At 34.7% G+C, this 23,635-nt stretch overlaps 3 protein-coding genes across 22 annotated transcripts in view; 2 read left to right on the top strand and 1 right to left on the bottom strand.

The window, feature by feature from the left end:
- Window positions 1-1,532: 1,532 nt before the first annotated feature.
- Window positions 1,533-4,087, bottom strand: LOC124183579 (NADPH-dependent diflavin oxidoreductase 1). Of its 3 annotated transcripts, none has more exons than XM_046572250.1 (3): window positions 3,980-4,087; window positions 1,953-3,425; window positions 1,533-1,883 (listed from the first exon to the last, which is right to left on the bottom strand). In XM_046572250.1, exons 2-3 carry the CDS (start codon window positions 3,395-3,397, stop codon window positions 1,658-1,660), a joined length of 1,671 nt encoding a protein of 556 aa, XP_046428206.1. In that variant the 5' UTR covers window positions 3,398-3,425; window positions 3,980-4,087; the 3' UTR covers window positions 1,533-1,657. The 3 variants fall into 3 exon arrangements, with proteins under 3 accessions (XP_046428206.1, XP_046428189.1, XP_046428195.1); XM_046572233.1 differs by lacking the exon at window positions 3,980-4,087 and adding an exon at window positions 3,703-3,959; XM_046572239.1 differs by lacking the exon at window positions 3,980-4,087 and adding an exon at window positions 3,636-3,959.
- A 222-nt stretch (window positions 4,088-4,309) lies between these two features.
- On the top strand, window positions 4,310-14,411 carry LOC124183539 (ubiquitin thioesterase trabid). Of its 7 annotated transcripts, none has more exons than XM_046572180.1 (10): window positions 4,310-4,442; window positions 4,606-4,739; window positions 4,882-5,064; window positions 5,473-6,625; window positions 7,179-7,454; window positions 8,487-8,688; window positions 9,702-9,994; window positions 10,853-11,082; window positions 11,434-11,860; window positions 13,042-14,411. In XM_046572180.1, exons 4-10 carry the CDS (start codon window positions 5,865-5,867, stop codon window positions 13,118-13,120), a joined length of 2,268 nt encoding a protein of 755 aa, XP_046428136.1. In that variant the 5' UTR covers window positions 4,310-4,442; window positions 4,606-4,739; window positions 4,882-5,064; window positions 5,473-5,864; the 3' UTR covers window positions 13,121-14,411. The 7 variants fall into 7 exon arrangements, with proteins under 7 accessions (XP_046428136.1, XP_046428145.1, XP_046428128.1 ...); XM_046572189.1 differs by having other exon boundaries at window positions 4,606-4,717; window positions 4,821-5,064; XM_046572172.1 differs by having other exon boundaries at window positions 4,606-4,717.
- Window positions 14,412-17,551: 3,140 nt separating this feature from the next.
- LOC124188031 (actin-binding LIM protein 2) overlaps window positions 17,552-23,635 on the top strand; it is a 36,629-nt gene continuing 30,545 nt past the window's right edge. For 11 of the 12 annotated variants that reach the window (XR_006872234.1, XM_046580298.1, XM_046580312.1 and 8 more), the window contains exon 1: window positions 20,719-20,863. Coding sequence is in view for 11 of the 12 variants with exons in the window: in XM_046580298.1 (XP_046436254.1) it covers window positions 20,722-20,863 (142 nt within the window). In the remaining variant the exon portion in view is untranslated. Of the gene's footprint in view, window positions 17,751-20,718; window positions 20,864-23,635 lie in introns of those variants that run through there. The other variant, XM_046580344.1, reaches the window with a different exon arrangement.

Below are 23,635 nucleotides of genomic sequence, written 5' to 3' on the forward strand. Positions count from 1 at the left end.
GTGAGATCCCAGTTTTTTTTGAAGATTGAAATCTAGTGTATGAATATTCATCCGAGTAGCAAAGAACGAGGATGTAGAGGATAGGGTCGAAGCCGTTGGCAATGACTGTGTGGGCCAGCAGCGTTTGGTATAGTACCCTGGCCAATTGTGATAATCGAAAAAGTAACCCGTGGGTTATAATTTTCTGAGTTCCTGTCCATTGCACTAACTGCGAGGGGACTGCAAATCTTGATAATATAACACTAGGAATATGAATCAGTGAATTCTTGAAACTAGGATTTAAAGCCGTCTTGACCAATTCGGCCATCTTGAAGCACTCAGCCGCTAGCACGCAAAGCATAGGTGACCCTAAATCAGTGCAATTATATGTCAGTTCGTTTAACACACGATCCTATAAAAGCACACAAATCTTAATTAGCGTAACCGTAGTCAATATTCGTATCAAAGGGCACTACGAAATCAAGCCACGAAAAACATAATCGTGGGTTTCTTTCAGGCTTTTCTGTTAGCAATTGTGATACATCTTGAGTCAATGCACCAGTGTTTAAGTATAGTTACTTGCTCATTAAGCACAACATAAATTTTCAAAGAAAACTGATTTGGTACGATCAAATTGAATCAAATTAATTATTTTATTGTTTCCAGTGTATGTCTACGGATTCGTTTTCCATCCATTTTTTTTATATTTAACTTGTTACGATAAAGTCACCTAGAATTTTCTAAATTTGTACGCAATAAAGAAGAATCAATTAGGAATGGATAGACGGAATTATGTGTTGCAGATTGGATCGAATTGAAATTGCTCATTACAATTGAAATATAAAAAATTGGAAAGAAACCAAATCCGTAGATGTAAATATTTGAAATAATAAAACGATCAATATAGATTGTTTTCCGCACCATGGGATCAGTGTTTTTACCAAATTTGAACTGGTGGATTATTAAAACGAATCTGTTTTAAAACGGTCTATTGGTAAGTGAAAAAATGATTCTAGACTCAACACTTATCTTACTATAGCGCAAGAGAAACAAAAAAATTTTACCCAAACAGTAAATATCTTTGAAATAACAAGAAACTAGAATTTGTAACAAATATATGAGATTTGGTCAATGAATCATTAATGTGTCAATCACTTACAACAAAAGTTTCCGTCCATTTTGACAAAAGTAGCGTATGCTTATTATATGAATGATGAATTGCATTATAAAGATTATTTTCACATAGTAACGTTTTGTCAAATTTGACGTTCTACTCCTGACGACTTTGGATCACAGTCGATGGCATTTAAATCTGAGCAAGTATTTGTAGATCGTGAAATACATGAAAAAATTACGCTACTCTTTTAATTGTCAATATTTCAATACAATTTCTTTGCAGAATCAACTGTAACTTTGTTTCATCTACGTAATTCTGGAATATAACATTCATTCTGCATACCTGTTCATCTTGATTCTTTTATAACGCTTTTTCATAGTATCTCATGATTTTCTCTTTTAGGAATTGTATTAAATTAATTTTCCATCTGTTCTGCTATTCTGTGTTTCACATTTTCAAGGTAGGTAGGTAGTTCTACAAAATATGGTTTATCTATAGTCATCAGTTAATGATTTCTATTATCAACACTTTTGTTTGATCCAATCTTCGATGATAACGATTCTAGCTCCAAGTCTCTGTTTGATAGCGTCCAGTTTTCTCCAATTTACTAACATAACTTTCAGCATCAGCATCTGTTAATTCACCGAATTTTTTCACCAGTGAGACAATTTCTTCTCTAACGTTGCCTGGCATATTCTTCGAGCTACCAGCTAAATAAATATTTGCCCCGTTTGCAAGAAATTGCCAAAAAATATTCCTATGCTCGCGTATTTTGTGCTGGACATATCTGAAATTAAGTATAGAGTACAAACAATCCTATTTAGTCACGTTTCATATTTGATAGTGAGACACTTACATTTTGTGATCATGATCCCTTGAGAAGGCACAAAACATTTTCAACTTGTTATTTTCTATCATCAATTCGAAATCTTTTTTACAATGATAATCCTTAAGTTGGTTCCTGCATCCAAAGAAAAGCAGACAATCCGATAAGTCGTTTTTCATTATTCTTTTTTCTAATAGAAATGCTCTGAATGGTGCAATACCAGTGCCAGGTCCAATCAAAATGGCCGGTTTAGAGTAATTGAAGTTAAAAGTTCCTCTTTGAACCCAAAGCGTGGTTTCGTCTCCTAGGTTCAAACTGGCAAGCCAATTTGAGCACAAACCCAGCCTAGGCTCGGCAAGTTTTGTTTTGTACCGCACAACAGCGACTAAAATATCGATTTCATTTGGCATATGTTTCAAGCTAGATGCAATGCTGAATGCTCTTGGTTTTATTGGGCTCATAATCTCGAATAATAATTGAATATTTAAATTCTTTGTGGCATTTGGAAAATCATTTAGAACTTCAACAATATTTCGTCTAGGCCTATTAACATAATTGTATAATTCTTCTTGCCCATTGGGTGTGGTGAATTCTATTAATTTCTCCTTTTCTAACTCACTTTCAGTTATTAGACTCAAGATCTCCATTGCATATTTTCTTGGCTTATAATTCAAATCCCAATATTGTTCCACAATTTGTCCCAGAGTTAATTTCTGCTTCAATATATTAGGAATTTGAATTTCTGAAGGACTTACAATGACAGTTATATTCTGATGTAAAAAAACTCCATTATTTTTTAACACATCAAAAAACTGTTGTACTTTTTCAGCAGAGTTCTTTGGCCTCAGGTAAACCACATCCCCAGGCTCATACTTGGCATTTTCGACATGAAATTTCAGTAATCTAACATCCTGAAAATGATCGATTGAAGTCATTCTAGTCGTTTCAATAACTCTGCCGACTTTGATGGTATCATGATTCATATATAATTCATGTCTATATATATCGTTGCGTGAATATGCATCTTCTGCAGTAACAGAGCTGCAATTATCAATGAGAGAGACATTAAATTTGGTGATGATGTTATTTTTATCACTCATTGGGATTCTTGTAGGAATATCAAATAATGTAGATAAATTAGTCCATAATTGTTCAATCCATGGTACTGTGACAGCATCAATACCAAGATCGTGTTGATCATCGGCCAATCCAATGGATAGAATCTCTGTTCCACCTAACTGAGCTAGTCTTTTACTTAATTTTTTCGCAGCAAAGTTGTACTTGACATAGGAACTATCTCCCAGTCCTAGTACTCCATAATACATATTGTGCAGCGAGTTTGCCAGTAAGTTTTTCCGCAATAAAAAGCGCCAAAATTTTTTCATGTTTGTAGGTGGGTCACCTTGACCAGCTGTGGCAACAACGAATATAACTATTCGTTCGGAAATCAAATTTTTTATATCATAATCGTCCATTGAAATGACAGAACAGTCTGCACCAACTCTGAAAACCAAGGATGGAATTAAGATTTTCATAAGTGTATGAGAAAACTTTAATTCAATAACGCAAGTATCATAATCTTATACAAATAATTGTATCTACAAATGGACAAAAGCACGTTCATCTTGAAAAGTATATTGAGAAAGACGTGTTTTCTTTTTTTATTATTAGTAGTTGTTATCAATTATATGCGAAAATTGAAATACTATGTACACATTTGTACTATGTTACATTTCGATTCGAGTTTTTTCTATCAGACATAAGAGTATATGAATTAAACCTTTTGGCATCTCTCCAAATTTGTTCTGCCACGTCCTGAGCCGTTCCAGTTTCACTTCCATATAATATTAAAATTTTCGATGTCATTTTAACAATTCCTATTATTCATGACATATATAAGTACTGAAATGGACCGACCAAAGAGGGAACGACAAGCTACTTAAAAGACGATTTTTTAGGGTTAAGTTTTCAACTGGCTTAATCTTGCGACATCATTTTGTACCAAAAAATAACAGCAGACGACGCGCGAGTAGGGAAATAGTTTCTTGGTTATTTACTTGCATATTAATCATATCTTCGACGATTGAACAATAGTGATAGCTGTTCGAGAAGTTGTATGTGTTATTTGACAAGGAAATGTCAAGGTCAAATGTCTAGGCTAAGACCCATATGGCGTAGAGCCAGAAATATATAAATAAATGAATTAGACATGCACGGCACACAGTCATTCAACTAGCGCAAATTGTCTACGTTTGGCTACGTCTGGTTTGACATCATGCAATGTGAAAGTGTCCGATTCACTGATCTCTTGATACTTGCGATCCAATTCGTCTTGAGATGAGGATTGATAGTTTTGCGACAACGTTGAGAATTGGCTGTAAGGATTTGGGGAAAAATATCTAATAATAAGTAGCGAATGTCAGATGCAAAGTGGAGGTAAGCGTCGAAACGTTGTTCAAAAGTAGGATACGGATATCGTCGATTGTAACATTGCCAATCTAAAAAGCCATATACCGGGTGGTGAGTAAAACGCTATGACAATGTACTTTATTTTGTTGTACTGACATTGCGTTGTGTAATAATTGAAAACAGACAAAATATTTGAGAAATATTCAAGCACTGCATGATTGAAAGTTGCAAAGTACACAGAGGGATAGATCGACTGCGTATAATATTATTGCAGAATTGGAATATTTGTTGACGAAGGTTGGCACGCCTGGCTGTTTGCGAATGACTGTCAAAACCTACTTTCCCCATAGAAGTTCCCGAGGAAATACGATGTCCATCTCGTAGACGTGAGTAACTCTCGTGCGAGAAGTGAGTCTTCACTGATTTAACGCTCCATTATTCGCGACATGCTTATTTATCATTTTTGTCTCGCAACGTGAAAAAGAAAAGGCGATAAAAAAAAGAAACGCACGACGCAAACCCTTGTCAAAGTGCACGTAATACGTTGCAGTGGGGTGCTGGCCCAGAGCAGTGTCTTTCGTGCCTATTCTTTAACCAGTTTGAGGAACGAATGGAGTATTCTGGCATGTAACGAGATATTCTACCAGGATCTGGGGTATCCTCTCCGAGGCGAGGAATTACGCAGAACCAACGTCTCTTGAAATCCATTCGGTAGTGAAGAGAACAGGTCAAGGTTAACCGTTTTCCTCGTTTTTACGAATACTTTTTCCCCAGACTGTTTTGTTTTGATTTTCGATACATGTACATAATTTTATTATTTTTTGATAAAATCTGGTGGGAAACTCTTACAATATATCTTTTTTTCTCCTGTTTCATCTTTCGGCAACTTGATGGTCATTATTGCTCTAACACTTCTTTTTTTTTTTTTTTAGCAAAACATGTATCGCCATAAATTGTTCACTTTTCTCTTCCTTTACTGGTTTTATTCGGAGTTAAAGTTTAGAGAAAAAGTCGCACTGTCTGTCATACTTGATTATTCATATGTACATTTTTTAAATCTTTATATGTCAAAGTGTTTTATCATTTTCTGTTGTTGAATAACTAGAGAGTTATTGATGTTTTTTTCTTTCCAATATTTCAGATAACTGCAGCTGCTGGTGGTTTAATATTCTCGCAGCAGCTTCTACCCTGTCAAAATCTGTCAAAATGTTCATCACGTGACATCAGCCGTCAAGAGATATGGAAAAACAATAAATTAACAATCCGCATAATTCCCAAGGAACAATTCAAGAAAAAAGGCCTATAGAAAAAAAAAATCATCCCATTGTACTAACAAATGCTTTCTTGGTAATATAAGCAGAGGAAAAACTTTTCTTTAAAGAATACAACTTTGATCCATCTCCGTTAGTTAGTGACAGGAAATACCAAATTAAGATTTTAAAGCAATAGTATTGATTGATTAGTCGAATCATTTTATAAGTTGAAAAAAGTTGAAGGAAAAAAAAGTAATAGTAAGAATCATAGGGAATTAAAATGAATAATCAAGGTGAGCAGACGGAGGGTAAATGGAATTGCGAGTATTGTACATATGAAAATTGGCCTTCATCTTTGAAATGTACAATGTGCAGAGGGGCAAAGCCTTTATTCGGGGAAGATATTTATCGTTTGCGCGATCCAAGTCCACAGCGATCAGGTTCTAACGTAGCGTCTGGTCCAGTACCTCAAATAAGTCAGTCAACAGACTTTTGCAACCTAAGCCCTCAAAATTACAGCCAAAATTTGCCTTCAGGAGGTAAATGGGCCTGTGACTTATGCACCTACCTCAATTATCAAAATACAAATCGGTGTGCGCAGTGTGGACACAAGAAACTGGTAAATCACTCCACATCTATACATTCGACAGCCTCAAATCTACACGAACAACTAGCACCATTAAGGCTGGGCGATCCCCCGCCTAACCCAGGGTCAAACCTACAGATAAATTCTTCGTTAATTAATTTACATCCTGAAAAGTACTCCTATGCGCAGCTGAATATGCCGTTGTCTAATACGCAGCAAGAGAAATGGTCGTGTCCGTCGTGTACCTATGAAAACTGGCCAAAAGCTACGAAATGTATAATGTGTGCCCATCAGAAGGAAAAAGAAAGAAGAGAAAGATCCATTACTAATCTCGGACTTATCCTACCCAGTCCTGACCGGGATCAGTGTCAGAAAGGCCTTCCGTCTCCGTCTCCGCCTCATACTCCGTACATCCATCAAGCTCATCGAGATGAAAACTTGGCAGTAGCAAAAAGGTACATGTATTGGCTTGCAAAATCGTGTTTATAAAACTTACTAGGTATAATTACTACACAGCTGTTGATTTACTATATATTTTTTCAGCCATTTATTGCAACAATAATTGAGACATTTACAGTAGTAATCCAATAGAAGATGATTAAAATTACGTAAATATGGATTCTTCAGTATTTATTTCGTTTTGTACATACTTTTAGAATACCGTGTGATAAACGAAGAAATAAAAGATATAATTAAATGTACAATGAAATGAAGTATTCTTAAATTTTAATCAAGTTGTATACTTTATAATGCATCAGACTTTTGATTGACACGCTAAGAAATCACTCGTACTGCTCATTCAAGTAAAGAAAAGTAAGAAAGTAAAGATACTATTTCGAAGTTCTAGGATTGTGAAGCTTATGAAATAAAATTACTAAGTCAATACATTATGGGATGCTGTTCAAACTGATGCCATATTATATCGATAGTGATAATGATAGGTCGACTAAAAAGTGAAGTTAGAAAGATGAAACAGAAAATTAATGCATTTGTATTTTATGGTTACAGAAGTTCTCATAGATATGAAAGAAACGATACTTTACCGGCTCCACAATCACCCAACAACTGTGAATATGAACGCAGATTAAAACAGCTTAGGCGTCATACAGACTGGTGCTGGTTAAACGCATGCCTCGGCATAGTTGAAGGTGATAATGCACCAGTCGAAGCTTATTTGGCAAGCGGTGGAGACCCTGCTCGTCAATTGACGCATTCCGAAGTTCTCCTTTTGAACAGAAGCAGCGCTTTTGACATTGGGCATACTCTAGTTCATCTGGCAATTCGGTGAGCATGGAAGTTTATGTTTGCATATTGTATTAAACTGCATATTGAGGAAGATTTTGAATTAATTCAATATTTAAATAACAAAAGAAAAAATGCACAAGTGCTAAACTTACAGACAAAAGTAAGGCTTTTCAAACAATAAAACAAGAGGGACAAATATTGTAGAATTTATAGCAATACCCATCTTTTGAGAACAAAAAACGTGACAAATACATTCTTCATGTTTACATTTGCGAACGGTATTGAAACAATTTATTGCGTATTATGACTACGAGTAACTGATAGCAGGATTGAACATAAATTCAATCGTACTGTGAGGCACACCAATTTGTGTAGTCATTCTACAACTTCTAATTTCTGGAAAATTTTCAAGGATTCCAAATATGCAGTAGTAATTTACTACAAAACTTTTACTATGTAGCTATGAATTATTTTCCACACAGCACATTCATAGGTTAAAAACATTTTAGATGTTCAGTATGACACAGGGCTATCGCTCCATTGACTACCAATGTATTCGTCTTGAAAATCTATGAGGTTGAAGTTAGTAACGTTATTGTAACGAAACATTGGGGAAAAAATAACTTTTTTTTAAATTTTACAATGATTTGGAAGGAACTGAGATTTCGAAATATCAGTCTTTTATTTCATTACAGTTTACTGAATTTCAGAAAATTCCAAAATCACAAAGTGGTCATACTATTATGGATTGTTTCGATGATTCTCATTGACATTTTATTACCATTGCCTGCGTCTAACTTTGCTGCCATGTAAATAACTGTGTAGAGACAATTCTTCATTTGTACATTTCACTCAGTAGTTGTTTTTATGTATGGTAGTTCATAGTTGCAGGATTTCGAAAAATGGATGAGTGTTATTCTATAGACCATCATTGGAAAATATGCGTCCATATTTTCTGGGTTATACCCAATTCCAAATTATTTAAAAAAACATTCGATACTTCACTCGATATTTCATTCTTCATTTATTTCAGGTGGTATATTTTATAATTGAAGATAATTTTATCTTCAGATTCCAAAGAGAGGATATTCTAGCTACACTGTTGGCACAGATCGAAGGGTCCGGGTCGGGTGTGAAGAGAGTACCAAGTTATGTGGCACCAGATTTGGCAGAACAAATTCGTCGGCATGTAACAAATAGCATTGGACTCCGAAAAGGTTCTTTTCCATGCTGCTTTGTTATGGACATGGCTACCTTCGCACTACCTGCTGAGGTTATTATCATTACTAGTTGTTATAAACTCAAGTCAAATTTTCGTAACTTGGGAGGCACTGCGTTAAAACTTTTACTCATTTTCACCGCAACCTTTGATTTAATATTCGAATTCTTTTCCGTTAGACAGAAAATGTCTTACAATTTTTGCTATTATTGAACATTGAAAAAATGATCTATAACTTTGACAGAATTATACATTATGGAGATCTATCAATATGTTTTGTCAAACTTTAGTTTTTTGAAGCTAGGTTGAATCTGAAGAATTACACATTTAAGGGATATGTTTTTCCTGAATCTCATTTTACTAAAAGTAACAAAATTCACATTCTATAATAAGCACTTTGAATTCACAATTGTAAGTTTAATCAATATATCAACAACAAACTTACTATGAATGACGTCCAAGTAAAGACTTCTTGAATAGTTGTTATTAATATTTTGGGAACAAAAGACGGTCCATGTCTTGTGAAATTGCTGTATTGTTCTGAATATGAGCCGAGGTTTTTTGTCGTTGACAGCACCTGCCAAAATCATGCTCGTCTTATATGTGGACCCGTCCAGGTCAATAAGAACAACACCCTGAAATACTGTCTCAGAATTGGGAGTCAGCTTATACTCCGAGCAATACGGTAATATCGCACCTCCGAGACATGCGTGACACAACTCAAAAATTGTCAATTTTTGGGTTTGATCCAGGTTTGAATTTGCAAAGTTCAAATCTATAAGCTTAAAACGTGACATTTTTGTAGTATAAAAATTGGTCGTCACAGAGAAAAGAGGAACAGGTAACTTCCATAAGCATGCAAGACTTTTACTCATAGTTATTTGTTTCTACTGGAACATGACAATTTTTGAGTTGTGCCACCCTTGTCGCTGGGGTGCGATATGACTAACAGAAAATCCACAAAGTCCTGGATCTAATCGTAGTATAGTTTGAGCTAATTTTATCTTTTTTTCTTTCGAGTTTTTGGTAATTACATATCTACAGTAACAATTAAAGTTAAGAAACAGTTTGATCAATTGAAGGTTGAAGATCTACCGAGTATAGTTCAGGAGCAGATGCTTGAAGAGTTACTTGACAGAGAAGCACAACAACAGCTGGAAGGTGGAGGTGGAGAACCACCGGCCTTGAATTGGTCATTAGAAGTAACTGAAAGACTTGGAAGTAGATTACACGCTCTGTGGAATAGATCTGCCGGTGACTGTTTGTTGGATTCCGTAATGCAGGCAACATGGGGCGTATTCGATAGGGATAATACGTTACGTGGTGCTTTAGCTGATTCACTGCAACAGGGTGGACAATTGTAAGTATGTTATCGTTAAATACCTATGCTGAAGTTTTGTATGTTACATATTTATACTTTAAGATTGAAACTCACTAAATGATGATTTTAATGAATTCATTGGTATGGTTGGATTCCTTTTCAATATTGAAGTAAATATGTCAATTTACAAATTTATCCTATGCTAGGTTCAAGGTATACCTAAAGTTTGTATTCCAATGTCATAAAATCTGAATGATATAATACGAAGGTAAATGGTCATAGAACAGGAGCTTAATTTCATGCACTGTGATAAGATAAGAAACAGCACTAATTTTGTTTTTTTTCGTGTTGTATTTATTGGGAGAACAGTGAGAATCTACACCAATATTAAGTTCAATAAAAACAAAAATGCCACTATCGACTGTATAGGTTTATTTTTTTCTTAATTGCTGAAGCTTTTTATTACAATAAACATATTGTTTCAATGAAATATCTGTATAGCCAAAGAGGCCAGTGGGAGGTGCGTTAGACTTTACTTTTTATTTGCTAGTATATGCATTTTTTTACAGTGCCTTCAGGTTAAGTGTATTGAAATCTAATTAAATCTGCAAGATTTACGTTATATGAGCTATTTGAAGCAAATAGTAATGTCTGAAAACATATGGCATGTATCAGTTTCCTGTCGGTTTTAACAATGTTTACAAACTTTGATGATCTCTTAACTGTTAGCATTAGATATTGCTCACAATTTCATACTGGAGTAAAACATGTTCTGTTTTTTCACAGTTCTACAGCTTAAACTGATAATTTTTTACTTCAACAATATCGTACAAGAAATGTAAACAGGTAACTATTTAGAATATCGTGGAAATGTAATAATTTCGTCTCATTCGCCAGTTTTTATCCTCGCTGGAGGGAATATGAAGCATCGCAAGCAGCGCGGATGTTAGACTTCACTCTCGAAGAAACTCAATGGCAAGAAGATTGGGAAAATCTACTAGCAACTGCAGCTCAACCTGGTAGCGCACTTGAGCAATTGCATGTCTTTGCATTAGCCCACATATTGCGAAGACCCATTATTGTTTATGGTGTCAAATACGTCAAGAGTTTTCGAGGTGAAGATATAGGTCAGTTTCATCAGATCGAGTGGAATATAAGATCAAATTATACATTTAATAAATGAATTTATCAAAAATGATAATTTATCACGACATTTTATAAATTCTTCTCGGGGGCTTTTGAGATATAAAAGTACTTATAAAATCACAAAAAATGCACATTCTTCTTAATCAAAGTCAATCTTAAATAACTTAGAGTTCTGTTAAGTAATTATATCAAAGTTCATACCTTTGCATCACCCTTGCCTTGTTCACAATCTCCCATAATTTATTTTGGAAATGTTACCTTGTATTATTTAATTTGCAGCGGTTTTGACTTACTTGCAATGAAAAAAGTTTATTAAATATCTATAATTACAGGTTACGCAAGATTTGAGGGAGTTTATTTACCATTGTTGTGGGAACCATCGTTTTGTATCAGATCACCAATCGCTTTGGGTTATACCCGTGGCCACTTCACAGCTTTAGTTCCAATTGAGCCATACCCATCATCAAGAATCCCACCATTAGCTCCACATGCTAATGTCGGAGTTGGCGGTGTTGGTGCCATGCCACAAATGCAAATGCAAACAACATTTATGCCATTAATGGATCGTGATCGTAAGCTTTTACCGATTCACTTCCTAAGTTCTGAAGAAATTGGCCGTGAGGAAACCATATTAAAACAGTGGCTCGACGTTTGCACAACAGAGGGCGGTATTCTAGTAGCTCAGCAAAAACTTCACAAAAAACCCCTGCTAGTCGCGCAAATGCTTGAAGAGTGGCTCAACCATTACCGAAGACTTGCGTGAGTATATGGAAACTATTGAGTTACACATACTGACATATGGAAGTAAATTGTGATAAGAACGATGATGGTAAAAAATGATAAAATCTATTATGTTGAAAAATATTAATTTAACGTGTGTTTTCTTTCAACTTTTCCTTTATTATGGTAACGAATGACTGCGATACTTAGAATTAAACCACTAAAAAGTAAGGCCAAAGTATTCAAATAATTGGATAAACTAAAAATTAATATTTGTATGTGCCCACAATTTTTTCCACGATTTAAGTTCAATCAGTTGAAAGTGTTTCAATATTATTTTCTGTCTATTTAATTCGGGATATTGAATAAGGTTTAATTTTTTGCCGTAATTATTAAACGTTTGCTACTAATCCATAAGTGATATAATTAGTACTTGGAAATTTGATCTGAGGTTCTGTTTGAATGCAGTAGAATGTACAAAAATTCTATTCTTGTTTCTTCATTTTATTCGAAAGAAATAGTCTTCAAAGATACAAGAAGTGAAGAAAAATTCGCAAAGGATTTTCAGCAATTGTGAAATTAAAGTGTTTAACATTGACTATTGTTGGAAAGTCCAAGGAACGTGTGAGAGTTTAGAGATTTTCTTTATGCAATATTTACATCAAATCATAAAAATCTGCTTCATTTAGCAAAAATTTGATAACATCTTGTGATTTATAGTAATTTTTGACTGAGGATGATGAAGTGTGACAATTTAGGTAGTTATTAAATTGTGTCCTATTTTATGCACTTTTCATTTATTTCTAATACCGTTCCCTTTTAATTAACATGGATATAAATATGCTTTCGGTATAATCTATAATCTTGTTATAATCATGAAATTATTAATCAAGTTCTTTCATTTAAATTTTATGATACTACTTATAATAGAAATGTAAAAAGCAATTATGACGTATAACTTAAGATTATGAAAAATAAAATCACAATGTTTAATGTTGAAAAATAAGTAATTGCTCCATCTGTTAGGAGATAGAGTTAGAGTATACAGTTACAGATGCTTAAATTTCATTATCCGTTGAATAGTTGATCAGTAAATACCTATTGTGCCATTTTCACTTTGAACAGTTTTAAATGGTGAATCGTTAAGCAATACCAGAAAAAAACGTAATAATTATTAATGATGGGAAGTTTACCAACTAGAAAATCCCGTATTCTTTCAGACAGATGAACAATGCTCCATTTTCTCGACCAGCAACATTACAAGACTACAGCAGTGATGGGGATACGGAAGATGAATAAGAAAAGCTCAGATAATTGATAAAATTATGCAACTTGGTGAAAATTTATTTGTTTCTCTCCAGTCAGCAAATTTAGAATGGTAAAAACGTCTGCACGGGTGCAGCGATATGGAAATACCAAGTCACTGTGCCTAGAATCATAGAGTACGTAATATAACTTGTATACAGTGCAAGTACAGAGTTTAAAACTTCAAGAATTACCCTCTCATTATATATTTGAATCCTTATTCATTCGCAATAGCGATTATACAATGAATAATTACAAATTAATATCTCATTAACTTATTAACTTATTCGAATTGCTGTCAGCGAAGGTTTCATATTTCTTTCATTTACCTGCATAGTTTAGTTGTATATATTGCCAAACGGCAATAAAAAATTGAAGAATATTTGATCGTTAGTGAATTTAAGATTTTTTTACATCTTAAAATATGAGAAAATTTTATTCGTTGTTGAACTAGAAATTAGGTAATTTCACCAAATTACGCACCACTTTGTGGTATTTCAGCCGTCCTAGAGAAAACGTAGTATCTATGTATACAGTATCTTGGACATAACTTACGCTCTTTTCTTTATAAATATTGCGCAATCAAGAGCATGAAAGATCATTGTCTTTTACTTCACTCAATATCCTGTAATGCAATACTAGGTTCGTACAGACTAAGTAATGAGCAGACGTACTCAAGTGTTTGCAACAAATGCATTACTCCTTTGAACTCGTTTTATTTTCTTTCTTGCACTGATACATCGATTTGATCCAGTTTTACTAGGGGAAGAAGAAACTAAGAACTCGATGTTTATACTTTTCTTTTAAATCATAACGCATTTTCAGTTTCTTGTTACATCCTTCTGATTTGACTAATTCGAACCTAGTAATAATTGGATGCCAATTTATGGTTTTACTATTATTCATCTCAAATCTGTCATCTGAAATCGGATTTTTTAATATCTATGGTCATGCCAAGATTCTCCGCTGATTGATGGACTTTTGAATGGTATTTGGTACAAGTTTTCGATACTTCAAGATTTATTCTTCAAAATGAATATTCTGTAATGATTCTGAAAGTTCAAATGAACTATAACCGTGCTCGTAAACAAAATATTGTAGAAACAGTATTAAAAGAAGGCATTCTGAACGTGCAAGTTTCAAACTTTGATCTAATGATACTCCAAAGATTCATTTGAAAATGAATAAATTGATTTGGTGTAGAGCAATAGGCACAATTTAATATGGCATCAACTACCTAATAAACTTTGTTTTGGAAAATTGAATAAAAATAATAAAGATTCGACTTTTCGATACTTCTTTCGGAATACATAGCGAAAGAAAGGTATAACTTAAGATTCTATTTCAGTAACAAAATAAGAATTATGCGTTATTAAAGGTTCAGTTTCAGTACTGGTACTGGCGAAGCGGATCCTAGAGACGAGAAATGGACAAAAATGATGATTTAAAGTCACATTCAATATACAATGAATTCCATAGGCATACTGATCTTCCCTTTGGACAAGATATTAACTGATAACTGAATTTCTTGGCTTTTTGTTTATTTTACGTGAATAGAATCGCATATTTGCCATGTATACAGATTGTACAGGTGAACTAATTCACATGGGTTTATAGTCTCATGTTTATCGGTGGTGTTAAATACATAGCGATTATAGAAGGATGGAAGCAAAAGATCAGCACTAAGTAAGAATAAGAGATGATACCTGCTGTGGTCGTATTGCTTGTATACCGGCTAGTGAACTCGTAGTACAAGTGATCACTTATTCAAATGATAACACTAATCAAAAAAGTACAAAAAGCGCAGAAAACGTGGGTTTATTTACCAAGGTTTGCTTACTTCGTTCTTCGTTTTTACTAACTAATGTAGGATCTAGTCTTGTTAGCACTGTCGTTTTGCAATCACAATGTGATCTAATTTAGTAATTTTTAAAAACTCACGAATATATTAATTAAATAGAGAAAAGTATTAAAATAATCATTCATTTCTCGATTATTACGGTACAATCTACGAGTATAGCAACGATAAAAGTGCTGGAATCTGTATAATTTTTGTGATACATACATTGCAATTCCTGATCTTATTCGGATATACTCGGTTTCGTTAGTTAATGGAAACTCATCTAACAATACTGATTTTGTTGGATACCTCCTGTCGCATACCATTGGTGGTGTCTACGTTGAAAAATTACGAACATTATTATTTCAAGTTTATTTACTATCCAGAGTGTAAACTTTGGAGAATATGACCTGTGATGGAGATTAAATGAAATTATATATTTCCAGAGCTATTGTCATAGTATAAGCTATCTCGAAAATTATGTGATTTTTTCCTCTTCGGTGTTGCCGATGAGATGAGAATTATATTAAATGAGAAATAGAATTGTAAAATATGAAGAAAAGAAAAACAGATTTGTTAATCTTGTATTAGAGTTTGTTTATTGCCGTTGAAATTTTTTGGCCGAATAAAAAAACGGTAAAAAAATTATCATTTGAGTTGTTGCACGAGAGAAAAAAAATTTCATTTTTATATGTGCATCAAGCAGAGAAGCTTAGAATAATTGGATCGTAGTTTTTCTTATTCGTTGAAAAAGATGGTTGCAAATATTACAAACAATTGAATTTCACTGATTTTGTAATATGCAGGGTTAACTTCACTCTGTATAGATGTATGTACCTTAGAATAGGTAATGTCATATTGTTTTAGTTTTGAACCAGGCGTAATATTTGTTCAATTGAAACAAGAAAAAATATGAATCATCTATTTTAGGTGTCTCTAGTTTCTACACATATAAACATATTTCGCGCAAAGACCCGACTGACAATATATAACGGTATATTAATATAGATTATACGAAATGGATTATACTGAATAATATATCGATGTAAAATAATTCTATATTAAATTTTATTATTATTATTATCGTGAATAACTAAGTGTAAAAGAGAAAAAAAAAATCCAGAAATTTTTTCATGGTGCAACCCAAAACCACTCAATGTAAATTGAACAATGGTAATCGTATAACCATTATTGCGATACAAATACGTAGAAAATAAGCTATGGATAAAATTAATATGAAAAATTTTACACTATTTCCATCTCCTGTGATTTTATCTTCTTCAAAAATAGTATATACAAGACTCATTTGAGGCTTTTTCGAAAATTTCAAACTTTCAGTGTTTTCAAACGTTCAGTGTAAAACCGTATTTGTGTTTTTACTAATTGACAGTGGAATATCACTCACAGTGAAAGTTTTGTTCGATTCAAGCTAAATCTGAACCACTGCACAAACCAAGAAATAAAAAAAACTCAGGACTGAACGAACACAAATTCAGAAATGTCGGTATAAAAGTTATGTTATGAATACGTGCCTTTAGGCTGTTAACCGTTGAGACGTTGCTGTACATACATCACACAGATGTAAAAATTCAATACAATCCAGAAATGCCCCTTCTTCGTTACAACTCTGTGGTGGTATATTCTCTCTGGACTTTCCTTGTCCATTGGCTCACAGAATACGTAAAACAAAGGACAACGTTGTTACTTTTATGGATTTTTATAGACTGGAGAACAGATTTAAAAAAAAATGTTTTCGTATCGTAAGGTGATTTAAAACGGTATTTTTTAAATATTTTTTACGATTGTCCTATACAACGACACATGCAAGGTAAGCTAGCAGGAAAGATTTGTAAACTGAAATTTGATTAATGATTTTCTGGAATGTTGATAGTAAAATTGCAAAATGCACTATAAATAATCGATCTTTGAAAAATAATATGCAAAATTAGTATTCGAAAGAATTTGTAGAATTGTTTCCCAACCGAATTTATAGTGAAACAGTAGTTGATTTTGTCTCTAACGCAAGTGAAACAATGGTTGCGTTAAGTGAACGTCAAATAAAATACACTCATTTACCGTTAAAAGTTAAAATTATATTAAGATTGGAGTAGGCTCATGTTGGTAAGGATATTGGTAATTGTCGAATACGCACTTAACATGGTGAATGAATCTAATAATTGGTCGAACCTAACAGTGGTTATTTCAAATTTACCGGTAAGAAACTTGCTCACCGGGGTTCACACGAGTTCTTGAAAAGTGTGCCGACTCGTCACAGGCGAACCCCATTGGCCGTCAGCGGCGTCACGTATGTGTTTAAAGGTAGGGGTTTGAGGTCGAGAAATATAAGACTAGACTAGACGGGTACATGCAGCATATTTCGTATCGCATTATGCAAGCGATAAAATTGTCACTTCCATCGCCCAAGACCCAAGCGATGCTTATTTTTAACAGCTGTAGAAATACCCTGGAAATTTCAATTCTCATAGACGAAATCAAAATTCGATTGAAATTATGCCCGGTGACACATAGCTCCTCCCCTCCCTATGTCGCCCCCCTCTATAGCAGTTGTCCCCACTCGCCATGCTGCCTGCGCGCTTCTAACTGTGCAGTGATGTCGGACAACGAACGTGCCGTGAAATGATTGTTCTTCGACTTTAAATGATTTTTCTATGTGAGATTAGAATATCTTTTTACATAATTGTGATTCGTGGTTTGTCATGACTATCTGAGATTTGTGGCTGATTTTTCTTGGTGTCTCGACTATTGTAAAGGGTTGAAAAATGGGTAAGTCCAAGTGCCGGCTTTAACTGTAGCCTGCATACGCCCCTACAAGATTGCTTGTACTAACATTCCTACCTATTATTCACAATATTCTGCTACTGAGACGCGTCAACGGTGACTGATGTTTTTACTATATCCGTACCAATACTGTAATTAGGAAATTATCTTGGATTGACCTTCCTATGTTTGTTATTTGTCTTGGTTTACCCAATTCCCTATTATTTATCCCATTTTTACGTTAGTATTGCTATTTACGTCTGACCTGCATTCCTATTCCAAGGGTTGGGCACATTTAATTCAATTTCTTTCACTGCATTTTCTCAAAGCTTTTCTTCAGTTCGTAGTTGATTCCACGAATTTATGCATTAGCTGAATTATATCTTTTTATTCATATCATTCATTACAGTCGTAACCATGATTATTATCAATTAATTTTTCCCACGGATTGCGCGTTCATATTTGTGAGCCGTATGTATAGGAACCTAGATACGTGTATACACGTAGCACTTATAATAGAGGTCTCGGAGTCCTAACTGACCCGAAATAATCGTTACAGTATGAAAAACTTTGAATCAATATTCAAAATTGGCTATTGATTTTTCGTGCCCTATGTATCTCCAAATGTCTATGGCACAAGGGGTGCACGTATGCCATTGAATCATTGTAACGCTGTATTGTCGCAATGTAGAAATACGGCGATTCTGGATCGCGAAACGGGTAATATTACAGATTTGGTTGGATTTCGGTGTATAATGATATTTGACGAACCACTTTATTCGCAGTTTGCGAACACGCGATGCTTCCTTGTTTTTTTCGGTTTATCCTCCTTACGTCAAATGCCCCATATTAAAGATCGAAAAGTTTAAAAATGTCTGTGCTAACAAGTTGCAGACGTTATACGTGTAATATACACGATACAGGCCATTATAGACCCACGTAAACGTACCCACCTACCTACACTTATGTACATACCTTATACCATTGAAACGGCACATTACGTAACGTTCAGGCACAGTGGACGACGGGTTTATTTAAGCTATATTTAAAATTGCTTTATCTAAATTTCGAAGAATCTGATAAGATAAAAGGGTTTCGTAGACTTTGCCAATGGCATGTTTGTTGGCGATACATAGTTTTAGTTTAGTACGTGCCCAGTGTAAACGTGCTGGTTATTAACCTCCTGTTTATTATTATACACAAATACATACGGTATGTTATGATCTAAAATAGAGATTTCTAAGTCTGTAGAAAATGAATCTCTGAGCCGATGTCTTACCGAATGCCACAACCATTGATACCATTCAGCACGATGTAGTTAGATGTTCTTGTAGTGGTATACGCAGATGGTGTCAAAGTCGCTATATTCGCATCTTAGGACGAGAACCGAACGGACGCTATTCATAATGACTGGGTTACAGAGAAAACCACATGAATGTAACGATTCGTTCATATTCAAGTTATTACACACTACGCTGCGAGAACTTTGTAATTCAAGACGTTGCAATCTTATCTTAACTTAGAGTCAGATAGCGACTGGATATTTTATACAGTTCGTTATTAGCAAGTACTATCAAACTGTCGATGGAACTAAGAACAAATAGTGATTGATTTCGATGTGAAATTGTTTTCATTTCAAAAGAGAATAGCGTGTTACATTTTTTTTTCAACGTTTCACCTGTAAAACTAATGATTGCATGTAATTTTTTTGTAATTGCATCTTTCGTACAGACATTTTCATCGAATGTCTATTTGTGGTATTTGTAACGTTATGTATTTGTAAAGTTATATTTGCAATCCCCTGTCCGGGGGAGTTATATGCTACGATATATCAGAAAATGGTAAAATCAACACGAATGATGTCACAACTAGGAGAAATTTGCTTATCATCGCATATCTCAAAATTTTTTACTTCCGACTGAACACGAAGACTCTTGTGATTTTTACCGTTAGCCGAACTATAAATAATCCTTCCCGGTGTAACATAGTCGAAGGTCAAAAACTTGTATGAAAAAGCATACGCAGTCTCCGTCAATCAATCATGTCTAATGGCGAAACGAAAAATGTTCATACATCCAGTGCCTCGAATGAGACGAGGTTGGAGTTCTATGTGACGTGGAGTAACACGTTACGTTAGTGTAAACAATACATATTTTGGGGACGATAAATCGTTGTTTCGCAACTGCAGGATTGTCTGAGATTTGGTACACTGTAATCATGAAAAAAATACTCATATTCTGCAAACTTCAACTACTTCGGTCTCATTGTAATTTGCGATATGGCGGTTATGTCTGAACGTATCGTCACGTAAAACAAGTCTGTTGTGAAGTCGCGTTATGAAATTCTGGGAGTTTGAATGAAGAAGGGTGGGCTGACGGATGGTGCGCAGGCCAACCATGTTTATCCTGCAGCAAATTAGTTGTATTACGAAGCAATTGGACATTGCACGAAATTGAGGAGGAAGATTCGAGTGGGTATTTTCAGTCTGCAATTTTTTCTGCATTCACAAGAGCGGTATTAGGTAGTGCGAGCTTCGTACATCCTGAGGTAACCTCGAGTTACCAATTATAACAGTTAATCGTTTGGATTGTTTTTCACGCCTTTATCTTATCGCTAGCGGGTTAGAGCCGAGGCAGACGAGGTGTGGAGTCGCCGCCGCACCTCGAGAAATACGTGCGTCCCTCACCTTCGGACTTACATAACTGCCGTAGGATTATTGCTGGAAACAACATATAAACCTGCGTGAATCAGTATATATATATGTATATACGTGTATATCATCCATATATATATTTGCTATATATATATATATAGCAAAAATATAAAATCTCTTATTCCTGGTGTGTGTGTGTGTGTATATATATATGACATGACATGACACGATTCACCTAGGTTTATATGTCATTTTCAGCAATAATCCTGTTGCACTTATGTAAGCCTGCATGTGTGTGAGCGTGCGTGTGTGTGTGTATACCAAATGAAGACCAAGATGGACGAAAAGCTTACCTTGATGGAGAGCAAAAATATAAAATCTCCTTCTCCCGGTATAGGTGTGGCTGATAATAATAATAATAATCAGACAAAAAGTGCCGAGGATACAAGGAAGCTTTTCAAAAAGGGTGAGAATTCCTACCATTATCATCCGTGTGTCAGTGCAATGTTCAACATAGTTCTAATACTAGGTCTGAGATTACGACACGCTTCGTAGACATGATTTTTTTTCCGTATTACAATTACCAGTTTTTGGGGGAAATGTACGTAATGTTACGGAATATTCAAGTACCTTGGGTATGATGACAAAAACGCCGTAAAGGTGTCCTTGTACTGATCATTTAGCATTATACGAAATTTGTTAATATGCAATTATAAGAGGCTACGTATGTAAGAATCGTACACAGTTGCTAGAAGCTGACATTACAGCCGACCCAGAAGTGCATTAGGTCATTATATTTGACCCCACTTGACAGCATCCTATTTAACTCCATGTCTGAATTGTATTAACATATCATTAAGAATTATAGTGGCATTCGGTCACATATATTTCGCATGTGTTAAAAAATATAGGAATGAGTTCAGGAATGAGAAAAAAGAGTGAAAACGAAAATAGCAGCGCGGAAACAGTAATTTAGCCAGTCCGATGAAGAGTTCAGCGTTTACAACATATGACGTCATGTTAAGTGTTATTATGATGTCACCATGTATTTTTAAACCGTTGTAGCGAGAAGGCTTAATACATTATACATAGATATATATTACCAACAAGCACATACATGCATATACTAGATACTTATATGTGTACGGTTTCGATCGTTTACGCTGTTATGGATATTTGCTCTCGATTCGCTCCTTCTTACTTGTTGCACCAACAATTGAAGGCCTGTTGCAAATACCGAAAACGGGTAAAACATTGATAATTATCCACTTGAAACTCGAGTATATGCAATTTTACGTATTACTGAAACTTTTAAAAATATCAGAGGTCAATTGTGCCACACTTGTAGAGTTCGTCAATTGGTTGATGAGTGAATCTGCGATTTGATTAATTAAACGACGATAAAAGTACGTAACAATGAAAAATATCGAAAGTACACCATGTCAGAGTATAAAGGCAGATCACTCTGTGCCAAATTCTATAAGCACATCATGAACAGCAGAATTGGTAAAACCACTGTATAATCACTCGTCAATTTTATTTTGGAGACAATTTACTGCTGCATAATTTGAAAATTTGTGTCAACCCCCAGTGATAATTAATACAACGGATGTCGAAATCCTCTGCGAATATATAGGAACTTGAACAGGACCTTGAAATCGACAAAGTCCTGATTTTTATTGTTCAATATCGTCATGAAATTCTTCTCCCAGTGTCGTCGAGTGCCTTGTCGACTTTCACGGTGTTATATCTGTAATGTCGAATGTTTTCTCTTTTTTTGTCGGATGTGGCCCAGTACGCCTGATCACGGCGTACGCGAGCATTGAAATTCTCGCGGCTGTTCAGAACATGACATACCTGATTTGTTAAATCTTTACCGGATACATTATACTTTATTTATTCGAAAAAATTTTCTATACGAAACCTTTTTTACGTCAAGGTGGTTGTAACGGAATTTAAAAAATGAAATAAGTTGTTCATATTTTACAAGAGGCATTCATCCGCAAAATATACGTCATTTATTAAAAGTTGATATACTTTTACTATTTCATTTATGATAAAATAGGGTTCGGAGTTCGTATCTTAAACATATGCTTAGATAGAAATTGCAAAAAATAAGTGAAATTGTCGTACCCCTCCTTGAGAAAAACATTTGACATTCATATCAAAACCTATTAGATCATGTATCGTATTTTTTTTCATAATTAGATAACGTGTTCATAAGTTTTCATCGTGCCATTTATGAAAAATATTCTAAAGTAAGACTGTGAGGTATAAGCGACTCTGTACCTCTTTTGCTCTCTTAGAAGGAACCTTCACGCGTCACCGCGCGTTTCACTCGCACTATTTCGCCGCGCCGCACGCTGGCCCGCTTACGTAGTTGTCATGATTTTGACGTTACAACCTCCTTAACTCCGCGGATTCGACAACTCTATTCACATGGAAGATTGGGAAAATTAGAGAAATTTTCAAACTAATGATAATATTGGATTACTTTGATATAAAGCCTGTAATACAATTTTATTGTCCTAGTAATTTGCCCATTGCAAAAATTACTTGTTTGGGATCCACTGTATACAAGGTATCCCGTTTTAAACGAGTCATGACGACATCTTGAAAACTGAGCGTGGTTCACGAAAAAGTTTTAGATCAAAGTTGTTCGGTTTTAAATGCCAAAGCTGTTGAATTATTATATAAAACTATTGAGAAGTTGACGTGCTTGTAGGTCGTGCCGAATTTAAGAAATCGAGATAGGGTTGGCATGGTATCTTGCCAGTCATCTCAAACGTCAAATACTATTTGCTTTGAGAATGTTGAATATTATTTGTTTTGATAACGTTTGGGTTGGCTGTGACGGTATACGATCACTGAACTCTCATACGATTGTTGCATTTCAGCTGATACTATAGCGGATACGATGCTTAACCTAAAATGCGAGCTGTAACTCTAGTTACTTAAAAAGGCGCATGTATCGTTCCGCAGATAGAGAACCTCACTGTACACGTCCTTAGTCAACGTTGAAATCAACAAAATAAGCAGTTCTTAAATATAATAAAAACGGGCACGTGACATATCGTGAAAAACTACAGCAGTGCTAATAACATATAAGGGATACAGCGATACCCGAATTCCAACTTTTCAAGTTCCCAAAAAATATGAGGTTGAAGTTAATAACTTTACTGTAACAAGGCTTGTTTAAGAAATATCGTTACTTCGCACCTTTAGGATTATCTGAGTA

The sequence above is a fragment of the Neodiprion fabricii genome, chromosome 1, assembly GCF_021155785.1.
Source record: "Neodiprion fabricii isolate iyNeoFabr1 chromosome 1, iyNeoFabr1.1, whole genome shotgun sequence".
Classification (NCBI taxonomy): domain Eukaryota; kingdom Metazoa; phylum Arthropoda; class Insecta; order Hymenoptera; family Diprionidae; genus Neodiprion; species Neodiprion fabricii.

What these genes read in the sequence shown, in the direction of transcription:
- LOC124183539 (XM_046572180.1), top strand. Translation starts at nt 5,865, where the DNA reads ATGAATAATCAAGGTGAGCAGACGGAGGGTAAATGGAATTGCGAGTAT. An exon ending in CTAGTTCATCTGGCAATTCG is followed by an intron (nt 7,455 to 8,486) that starts GTGAGCATGGAA and finishes TTTTATCTTCAG; the next exon opens with ATTCCAAAGAGAGGATATTC. An exon ending in TTTTCGAGGTGAAGATATAG is followed by an intron (nt 11,083 to 11,433) that starts GTCAGTTTCATC and finishes CTATAATTACAG; the next exon opens with GTTACGCAAGATTTGAGGGA.
- LOC124183579 (XM_046572233.1), bottom strand. Translation starts at nt 3,788, where the DNA reads ATGACATCGAAAATTTTAATATTATATGGAAGTGAAACTGGAACGGCT. An exon ending in ATTTGGAGAGATGCCAAAAG is followed by an intron (nt 3,426 to 3,702) that starts GTTTAATTCATA and finishes CTTGGTTTTCAG; the next exon opens with AGTTGGTGCAGACTGTTCTG. An exon ending in AGGGATCATGATCACAAAAT is followed by an intron (nt 1,884 to 1,952) that starts GTAAGTGTCTCA and finishes ACTTAATTTCAG; the next exon opens with ATATGTCCAGCACAAAATAC.